Source organism: Stegastes partitus, unplaced genomic scaffold (genome assembly GCF_000690725.1).
Source record: "Stegastes partitus isolate 25-593 unplaced genomic scaffold, Stegastes_partitus-1.0.2 Scaffold164, whole genome shotgun sequence".
In the NCBI taxonomy this organism is placed as follows: domain Eukaryota; kingdom Metazoa; phylum Chordata; class Actinopteri; family Pomacentridae; genus Stegastes; species Stegastes partitus.
In genome coordinates this window covers 345154-356423 of record NW_007577895.1, presented here as the reverse complement: position 1 = coordinate 356423, position 11270 = coordinate 345154, and the positions used below count along the sequence as shown (strand labels likewise).

The following is an 11270-nucleotide window of genomic DNA, read 5'->3' as shown; positions in this document are numbered from 1 at the left end:
TTCCTCCCTTGGCAGTTTGATGTCTTTAGCACAGTAAATCTGATCTGTATTTATTACTGAGTGGTTCTCTGCTAAAAGGAATGTCAAGAGCAGGAACCACAGTACAATCTGTGAAGTTCCATGAATCTGTGAACACAGATTAATCTTCTTACAAATATGATAAAAATAGAGATCCTACAAAAAAATTGCTTTATCACTTCAACTAAGCTTGAGGAAAACTTTCGAAACAAATGAAAAGCCGCTGAGATCTATCTGTGGAGGACAACAAATCCGTCTGCACAGAAACACAAAAGACACTGTCAAAAAGTGGGATGTGGCCCAGGGCACAAAATGCGCCACTTTATATGAGTTGACCTTTCCATATCTCTGTCCGCTGCTTTCCTCATTTCTCCTCCATACGTGCACACACACCTGTGCACACACACATTACATCATCACTGTCTTCTCTTTTTTCCCCCTTTTGTGTCCTCTCCTTTCCTCCCCTTACAAATGAGATCATTGCACTGATTTCATTCCGGCTGTTATGGTTTGGGGGCATCTGGGAGACATTCCAGTGCACTCCTGCAGATCCCAAGCACATATAGAGGCTCTTGCCCAGCCGTGTAATTCTCAACAGCTGCACAACATTGAGCTATGACACTTGAGCATGAACGCCAGCCGTACTCAATTAAATCTGAATCCATGCTTGAAAAAAAAACAAAAAAAAACGTGCATTCGTGCCACGGTGTTAGTGAGTAATATTGCATAAATTGGGCTGACTGTATAAAAGATTTAATAAGCACCTGTATCCTTCAACTTGAGCAGCAGCTTTTTCATGGAAACTGGAGACATAAGACACATGTAACCCTCTGGGGACACCTAGTGGTCACACATGAACACTACATAAAAGGCTGTTCTTTATATCTACTAATATCCCCTGTTATCTTTTTATTATTTACACACAGCTGTTATCAGGTGTCCAGTTAAGGGAAGAATACACAGTACTATGTGTTTAAATGGGATTCCTATTTATTCATAACCCTGACATCAGTATATCTGAAAATAAAAGTCAAATAAATGAAGCCAGGGCCTGAGCTAATTATTTTTTTTTTGTCAGCTTGGTTGAAGAGTCCTGTGCATGTTATATATAACACATGTGCACATGCATGTGATCATGGCGCAACAAGAAAGCAGAAGCTATAACGGCTTCCTGTCCTGCACAACCCGCAAAGTAAAACTAACCGCATAGCTCATGAAACTGAGACCAAAGGTTTCATGACTGCATGTTTATGGCACTGCCTGGTATCACATAGACTGAAATATGCACCTGGTCATCATTCGTCATTTTCTATAAAGACAAAAAAAGTGCTGTGTAGTGCAGAATAAATAAAGATTTTATTAACAACAAATAATTTATGTTTTGGTCCGTGTTTAGATTACCCTATTTGCTGACCCAATCATGACAGTCATGTTGAGTCTAAACAAAACTAGAATGCACAGACACTGCACGGGAAAGTACAGACAAACATAGAAACCATGATTTACAATATCTTTCCCTTAAAGCTTGATTCACACAGACAAAATAGGTTTTAAAAACATTAACTCACAAGTCGGTTAAAGGCTTATGAATACATAAAGGAAACATGACTTGTCTCACTATCCACTTTGACCACTTTTGCAGTTTGTGTAATTAAGTCTTCAGTTTTGGCACCACCAATGCAGGCCTGTTGAAATGCATTCATTAGACAAGCTTTAGGAAATACAGTTCTTTGTCTGTCAGCCTAGTTGGATCAAGTCCCATGTTCTAATCTGCTCATGTTTCTTTTTAGTTCTCTCTTATCACAGTATCATCGTCACCAATGTTGTTGGTTTTATTATGTAATCCCTCACCAACCTAGTTCACTTTGCTTCCCTGGTTTCACTTTAAGATTAGATCATGTTTCCCCATTACCTTTTTTTTTTCCCACATTCGGTTTTTGCGGTACTAAAAATCACCTTACATGCATACACATACCAACACCAGAGCAGAACACCGAAACCAAATCTTCACTGCCATGTCAAAAACATTCCTGCCTCCTCTCTTTGTTCTTCAGCTACAGTAATTACAGAACCACTACAGGTGAAAGCTGCTGACAAGTCAAGGCCTCCAAGGGTAAGTATAGCACCAGAATGGCAATCTGCCAATGATATTCTGGTCACTGCTTGTCTATAAGATTCATATCTTCTTGGTAGTGGCCTTGGGAAGAAAGGCAAGAGGGTGCCTGGGGAAGTACTTGGGAGTGCAGAGAAGTCTAAGCAGCATCTTTTTCTACAGCATTGGAAATTATGATTAGACCACCTGTTGTTTTCTTTACTAAGGCTACACAACAGCCCTTTACATCAGTGATTTGGTTTGAATCTCATCACAGTGGTTAAAAAATTACAGCTTCTTCTAAAAGTCAATTGTAGAATGAATTATTTTTAGAGATAGGCATTGAAACTGTAAAAAAATTCGCAATCGATGGCCGAAAACATCTCCATTGTTTTGTACATAAGCTGTATAAGTAAAGTTGGCAGATAATCAAAACTAAATTATCCCTCACAATGCCTAAAGGAGCTTGGCCAACTGGCTTGGAATCAGTAAAACAGTTGTCGCTTACAACTTCAAGAAGCAAACACAGTACGGCTCCACCAAAAACCACTGAAGGAAGACGCATCAAACGGTGGCCACAACGGTGAAATGATTTTCTCCAAAGCTGTATATGGCAATAAGACTCCATTAAGAAGAACACCCAGAAGCTCGAGGGCAGGGCCGCTACACTTGGAGTCACAATCAGGTGCGGAAAACCAAAAAGAATTACCATCACAATCAGCAGCTGCAGATGAATACGTCCCGCCACATAGAGGATCCCGTTTTTCAAAACAGATGAGCAGGACGTAAGACGCTATTAGGGGTCCCTTAATGCAGGACAAGAATGGGAATTATCTGTAGGTCTGGAGAACCAGCTAAATAGACATTAAACACCAAATGACCCCAGGTTTCAACACTGATTATCTGTTCTGGTGCATCTAAGGATGTATTCCACAAACAGTATGGCACATCATTGGCTATTCAATTCTATCATCAGACAAGGCAAAGACATGGATGAGCAGCCCAAAATAAAATGGGAAAACAGAAAATATAATCACAATGACGAGGATGGACTCTGAGATTCTGCAGAAAGATTGTTAATATTTAGATAGTAGATAGCGAATACCATCCCTCTGGCTCCTACTGCCCCCTTTTTTCAAATTTCCCCTCCCTCTCCATATCCCTCTATCCGATATGAACAACAGCCTGACCATGACCATGGGAGATGTTTAGCATGGATTTGTTCAGACAAGCAGACAAAGATTTCCTGCTCATGGTAGACTATTACTGAGATTGTTGGGAAATACACCCATATGTCCCAGAACTCTCATTTTAAACCATGTTCAAATTCATGTTCCATCAGGACCCACATGCCCAGAATCTAAATATGAAAGCTGAGTTGGCTGTAAAGATGGCAAACCCATGTAAGGAAGTAGTCAGTGCATGTAACAATTCACGGATTGTCATTTTACCATTGAAAAGCCCATCTCACAGAGGACATGCATTATAGTCAAGCATAAAGATGGATGGCTCAGAGACCTACAGTAAGACAGGGGTGGAGCCAGGTGTTAAACACTAAAGAGCCAAATTCTGATATGAAAGTCAAACAAGAATCTGCACAAACTGTCCACCAAGATGTCAGAAAGAAGTCTCTACCTGGAGACAGGACTGGCAGATGAAGGAAAGGATTGCACTTTCAACAAGCAACAAAAAACACAGCAAGCAGCACAATCTGCCAAAACTTCAGTGGTCAAGGATATGAAGAGTGACACAAATTTCTACGAACTCAGGCTAGTCAAGCAGTTTGACTCTCCCCAACCCAGAGGCAGCTCTTAACCAAGCAACAACCTCAGAGGCTGTAAAATGAGATGGGCATACAAGTGGTAAAACCTGCAGTTCCTTGAATGGCCACTTGATGCTGCCTCCAAAAAGGAATCACTCCCAATACGCCTTTGTGTTAAAATGTCCAACTTTACAGCAGAAATTAACATGTTTTGTGGCAATTGCCAGAATGTATTGCATTAAACATCAAGAAAATTAAATGGGGTTTTGTTTTCACTCACCTTCGTGCACCATGAGCACTGTCAACTGGGTATGAGGCCCAGTGTTTTCCTTGCACTCGCAAGGCCGGCCATACCACTTCCAAATATGTAGACTGTTCTGGATGAGAATGGGGCCAAATGCCAACAAAGCCATAATGACAGATTCACTGTGCATTGGAGAAGGCATTTTGGAGAAAGTTAACTGCATTCGTTCCACACCGTTGTCAGCAGCAGCCAGTTACTCGTGGAGGATCACAGAATTCACAAAATCCAGCGCATCGTATATCCCTGGAGAAACCGTGAGTTGGATAAACATCAGCGTTCCTGTTTTGTTTTTCCTCACCGCTTCTTTATGTTACTTTCAGATAGGTTAGGGAATGTAGGGGTTTTTGGGGGGGAGAGATTCTTTCTTTTTGATGAGTGAAATTTTCTTTAAGTAACTTCCTTGTTCTGATTGAGTTGTGGGATCATTGTGAAAACCCCAAGCGGACCATTTTGAGCTGAACCGGGGTACCGTTGTGGAGAACCTATAAAGAAAACCCGAACTGGACTATTTGTGTTTTATCATGAATTAAACAGACGGGAGTGATTTCTGAAAGGTTCTTTGTTTTCTTGCTTTGTTTGATATAGCATTGACAATTCTACGTTGTTTGGTGTTTGTTGATGTATTTATTTTGATTTTTTTTTTTTTTAGTATTGTGTCAACACAGACAGGTTTGGTGTAAAAACACTGATCCTTTGTGGGTTTTGACTTTTGACTGAAGTTAAACTGTTACAGTTTACAGCCTGAAGAAAGAAAGGAGAGAAAAAAACTCTTATGATCTCTATAGCAAATTTCAAAATCCAGAATTAAAGTCATGCATAATCCCTAGTTCACATCCTGTTTAGGATGCCTGGGATCTTTCTGTGTGGAGTTTGGAGTTCTCCCTGTGCAACGTGGGTTCTCTCCGGGTTCTCCGGCTTTCTCCCACAGTCCAAAAACATGCCAAGGTTAATTGGTGATTCTAAATTTTCTATAGGTGTGACTGTGAGTGTGTTTGTTTGTCTCTAAGTGTAGCCCTGTGATCGCCTGGTGACCTGTCCACGGTGTCCCCTGCCTTTGCCCTGAGTCGGCTGGGATAGACTCCAGCCCCCCGCGACCCTAGTGAGGATTAAGGGGTGTATAGATAATGGATGGATGGAACTCATACATAACTGAAGTTCTTAAATAACTGGTCGATCTGCATTCCAACGCTTACTCATGGTCATGAGCTCTGGGCAGTAACCAAAAGAATGAGATCACAGATGCAAGCAGCGNACACTTAGAGACAGACAACCAAGCACACTCACATTCACACCTACGGACAATTTAGAATCACCAAATAACCTCAACATGTTTTTGGACTGTATGGGAGGAAGCCAGAGAACCCAGAGAGAACCCACACACCCACAGAATGTGAGTGTGCTTGTTTGTCTCTAAATGTAGCCCTGTGATAGACTGGTGACCTGTCCACGGTGTCCCCTGCCTTTGCCCTGAGTTGGCTGGGATAGGCTTCAGCCCTAGTGAGGATTAAGCGGTGTATAGATAATGGATGGATGGAACTTATACATAACTGAAGCTCTTAAATAACTGGTCGATCTGCATTCCAACGCTTACTCATGGTCATGAGCTCTGGGTAGTAACCAAGAGAATGAGATCACAGATGCAAGCAGCGATAATTAGTCTTCTTCATAGGGGGTCTGGGTTGACCTTAAAAATAGGATCCAAGCATTCCGCAAGACATCACAGTAGAGTTGCTGCTCCTTCATATCTGGGTATGTTCTAGGGTGGAGAACCCCGGGTGGTCTCAGAACTCACTGGAGGGATCACATATGTCATCTGGCTTGTGTCACCTGTATACTGTGGTGTGCTGGGGGTAGCTGACACCAACAGACTGAACAGACTGATTCGTAAGGCCAGTGACGTTGTGGGAGTGAAGCTGGACTCTCTGACGGAGGTGTCGGAGAGGAGGATGCTGTCCAAGTTGCATGTCACCTTGGACAATGTGTCATACCCACTCCATGGCATGCTGGTCAGCTGCAGGAGTACTTTCAGTACAAGACTGATTTACAGGCTCACTTAACCTCTGATTTCATCAGAGCAGCACAGGAAATCATTGCTGCCTTTGGCCATCTGATTGTCCAACTCTTCACTCTGAGTGAATAGGTTTACATTGGACTTTGGCTTTTTAATAATGTGCAATAACCCAAATGCAGAATGTATATTTATGCAGAATGTATATTTATTTTTTGTATTTAGATATATTTTATTTCATATTAATACTTTTATTTATATTTTTTATTACAAATTTTTACACTTTTAACACTTTTGATTGGGAGCATCTGTAACTGAAAGCAATTTCCCCGAGGGGATCAATGAAATATTTCTGATTCTTATGCCTTGAGATCCCCCAGGAGGACATAGAAAGCGTTTCAGGGGAGATGGATGTCTTGAATAATCTGCTTAGCCTGTTGCCACCACAACCATAAGTGGATTATTGAATGGATGGAAAATTAAGCGTGTGTCTCATGGTCCACTTCAGCTCCACTACTGCTCCAAATCCTTGCTCTTTTTTGGATTAGTGAGGCGTAGCCAGATAGTGCCAAAGCAGTGATGGCCAGAGCCACCACACTGAGCTTCAAAGTGGCTCCAATAGGTGACGTCCATCTATATATGAAATCAGTGCTCACCACCTATAGGATGCAACTGGACTAGTAGTCAAATGAAAGTAAGAAACAACTTTTTTCTTTGTTAAAAAAATAAAATAAAATAAAAAATAAAAATTCTGTTGTCTTGTAGGGACCGGTTACTGGTATACAAGTATATATATATGTACATATAATTTAATAAAATAATTTAATTTTACAAACGTTGAAGTGAGGTAGAGGTTGATTATTTTAATAAATATGTGTTAAGTGAGCCTGTAAAGTCAGAGAAGTTTTCATATATTGGAAGCACTCCAATGTTTTGTCGAGACACCCCCACCCCCTCTAGTGTTGTGAGTGAATGGTACATTCCAGCAGGTAAGGGCGGCTGTGGACTGTAGTGGTACATTCTGGTGACGTCGTTACAAAGCAGCTCACCTGCAGTTGTTTTCGTTTTTGCTATTTCCACAAACAGTGATGTCGCGCAGGTACTTTTGTGTGAGTTGACACGGTAGGCTTGCTTTGTGTGTTTTCCCAGATTCACTGTGGAGAATTTGTGGTTTTGCTGTGCCAGTTTGAACTATTTTTAAGCCCTGTTGTAGTGGAGGAATAAACACACGCACAAAAAAAAACACGCGGCAAATGTGTGCGATGACACAAACACCGACCTCATACTGCACCAACATGTTAAAGGTCCAGACCAAAATGAAAGTAGAACAAAGAAGGAAATCCTGCCAGCTTCAAAGTAAGCAAACACCCTGATTACTACATGGCACAAACATCCAAGGTTACCACAGGAATATCATGTCTGGCAGCTTTTCAAAGTTCACCAAAGATCATCAGCGCTTTCTCTGTCAATGAAGGAACACAAGTGGAAGTGAGTAAAGTATGGCATCATTCTCCTGCTCGTCCCCACGCCTGGAAAGTGAAGTTCCTCTGGACTTTTTCTATTCAAGGCATTGCGGGGAAATTTCACCACGAGATGTCGGTATAAAACTCGCTCACCATCGCAGGATCGACATTCAATCTGGAAGTTATTGACAAGGTAAGATGACTTTTGCTGCTAAGCTGTAGAGTTTTATTTAAAGGGAGGGAAAACAGTAGGATGAGTCAACTAGGATTACAGGTGCAGGTAATAATAAAAAAAAAAAGTGACACCGAGGTATTGTAAAGAAATCATATTGTTAATGAGCTGGTGATGCTTTGATAAGGATGTGTTTAAAATATTAGATGGTATATGTTAGTATGGATGTAATATTTCTGTTTTTTTGTTGTTTTTCTTTAACTTATGTGTATCTTAGTGCTGCAACAATTAATCAATTAGTCGGTTAGTTGTCAACTATTGAATTAAAAGCTTTTGTTAGTGTTTATTTTTATTTTTAAAGTCAATATATTCCTGCTTCCAAAATGTGAATAATTTCTAGTTTACTACTTTACCTTTACTCCTCGGTGACAGTAAGTTTAATATGTTCAATCAAATTGACATTTTACACCATTTTCTGACAATTTATTAACGTGACAGCGAACCGGTTAATCGAGAAATGAATCAACAATGAAAGAAAGTGTTAGTTGCAGCTTTTCTTTAAATTCACTTTTCTTTTTCTTGAGCTAGTTTGATCCTGATGAAAATTTAAAACAAGGTGTTTTTTGGGGATTTCTAAGCTTTAATTATGCGCTGAGTAATCATAACAGCAATTTTGTCGTTTTAAGTGTAGATTTATTGTCTTAAGTTGTTATGCTTCTTTCTGTTTCCCCGCTCATTTTTTCTCTTCATATCACTCTGTCCACCTCATTTTCCCCCGTCCCTGTTTTCTCTTTCAGATGAAACTATTTGTTTTCACCGTTTTCTGCGCATTTCTACACATCAGCTACCAAATTCCAAGGGACCACTGGACTCTGCTGCCAAACAGTATGTTTGATCTTTAAGACGATACACGACGCCAGGTCCAAATCAGTCTTCTTCAACTTCTTTTAATTCCAGTGTGTCTGTGTTCCCCCTTCTAGTTCTGGTTGTGGAGGTGGACGGCGCTTTGGGCCAGCAGCCTCTGAGCTGCATGGAGCTGCCAGAGGAGCTTATGAGGAGAGACAACCAGAGCCAAGATATTTCCTGGAAGAAGAATGGAAACGAGGAAGCGCAGAGAGGAAACACATATCTGGTGCGGCTCGAGGAGAGCCTCGGAGGGGGCAACTACACCTGCCACGGCGAGGACGGATCGCTCCTTAATCACACTGTGGTCCTGATCTCAGAAGACGAGACCAAGAGGAGGAAGATCCTGGTGAAGAACGACCAAGGTACTACTTAGAAACATCACACCGTCACATTAATATAGCTACTTCAACTTGGGGAATTTTAAAGTACTTCCACTGCTAAATCTCCTGGTTTTCTCTCACATTCCTCATTAGAAGATTATTTAAAGTGCTCGGCTCAAAATTACAACGGAGAGTTCCACTGCTCCTGGACCTGGCACAGCAGCCGCGTTGGCAAAGTAGCATTCATCAAAGCTCGACGGTAAGCTCGCAGACTGCTGAAATGTTTTCTGGTTTTCCTCTCCAATAATAACACAGTTTGCGGACTCATGTCGGAGCTGAGACTGCACAGTGACATCCATAAATACCTCCTAATGAAAGGAAGCATAACAAAGTACATTTGCTGTGATTTTGAGGGTCGGGGTCATGTCTTGGGATCGGATTTCTTATAAAAAATATGACTGCAGTAGATGTATTTGATTGATTTATGTTTGTTTTTCATTGTGTTTAGTTTCTTTTTTGAAATACTTCCTTGGAAAAACAACACCGTAACTGCTTTTTTTTTTGCAGTTTCTTGTGTGATCTGTCTGTAAATGCATGTTCTCTCTATTTTACACAGCATTTCTGACAACAACAGCCTCCAGTGTTCCACGGACAGCACCTCCCAGCAGTGGACGTGCTCCTCGGATCACGGTAACTTCAGCTGCACGGTAGATGACAGCGGTCACGGGATCTCCTGCCTGGACGAGCAGCACTGTCCCTACGCTGAGGAGAGCCAGCAGATCCACATCACCATCTATGTCAGGACCGAGCAGTTCCTGGTGGAGAACTACTCGAAGCGTTTTTACCTGTCAGATATAGGTGAGACATCCACAGGGGATATTGTATATTTTCATGACAGTGTCGTCTCTCCTCTTTTTGCTTTCATCTCACTCTGTGTTCTGCGTCCACCCTCGATAGTGAAACCCGACAAGGTGAGGATCGGTATAATCAACAGCACGGTGATTGAGTGGAGTTACCCGAGCTCCTGGAGCAGCCCCTACTCTTACTTCCCCCTCACTTTCCAGATTGCACAGCTCAGGGGCGAATGCAGAGGGTGCAACAACCCGTGCAGTGACTCAAAAGCTGTAAAGGTAAGAGGAACTTGAGAAAGAAATGTCAGAGTCATGATCGAAGGGGTTGTGTCAAGTGACTAGAAATCCCACAAACCTGAGCAAAGGGCAATGTTGCATGACTGCTGTGAATTTCATTTCCAGACGGTCGACTCTGACATCTGCCAGTTTCGAGTGAAGCACAAGGCGAAGGCTGTGTGTGTCAGAGCAAAGGATGCCCTGTGTGACTCACAGTGGAGCGAGTGGAGCCATGTCAGGTTGGTGCCTCTCAGTGGTGTAACGTGGGACTTTTGTTTCCCCTTTGATTCTTACCAGGCGTCCTCAGTGTTTTTTCCCCACATGTTGCCTGTCACATGAGTTTCTTCCTGCCTGCACACGGGAGTGCATACACCTTTGCAGAAGCTGTAATTTACTGCTGGATTGTTTGCTGTTCCTTATAACTGCATTGTTTCTGCTTTCTATACCTCTTCGCCCACATGCCTCGTCTCATTCGTCAGTTTTTGTACATTTTACTGTGAGCTGTGATGCTCAGAAATTCAGTAAACATAAAAAAAAATATCTAATTAATTCAGTTTTGATTTCCATTTCAGGTTGAGAGGAAACAAAAAGAACAAACGGCACGACAAGAATCCGGCATAACGAAAGAAAAAGAATCCCAGCACTGGATTTTTCTAGCAACTTTACATGCTTTTATATATTTCTATTTATTTTATTTAATAACATGGCGTTTGTAATGTGTAATCCGTATTGAAGAGTGAATAAATAAAGTTAAATTGAGCATAATCTTTTTGTTTATTGCGTCTTGTGTATCCTGAATTTATTTGTCACAAAGTCAGTAGCTTCATCCTCAGTCCTGGTGCAGTTTTCTACAGCATCACCTTTTTCGTAACCCTTTCAGCCTCTAATGAGGTTTCAGATGTTCGCTATTGTCTTTTCTGGAGAACAGAAACACTAATAGTTGTTTCTATTTGGCCAACAAACAAGAGGTTCAGGTGATCATGTGGTGTTTCAGTCTTTTCCGTAAGCAGCCAGATGAGAGTGTGGCTTTTGGTGGAAACTTGCCTCCGCGCTCTTGTGACAAATCGCAGAAGCGTCGTTTTATCTGTTGCCCCTTCA

At 41.6% G+C, this 11270-nt stretch overlaps 1 protein-coding gene across 1 annotated transcript; it reads left to right on the top strand.

Moving 5' to 3' along the window:
- Positions 1-8616: 8616 nt before the first annotated feature.
- il12ba (interleukin 12Ba) lies at positions 8617-10937 on the top strand. Its single transcript, XM_008279578.1, has 7 exons — positions 8617-8704; positions 8800-9087; positions 9199-9304; positions 9662-9903; positions 10003-10175; positions 10299-10411; positions 10745-10937. Exons 1-7 carry the CDS (start codon positions 8617-8619, stop codon positions 10791-10793), a joined length of 1059 nt encoding a protein of 352 aa, XP_008277800.1. The 3' UTR covers positions 10794-10937.
- Positions 10938-11270: the final 333 nt, after the last annotated feature.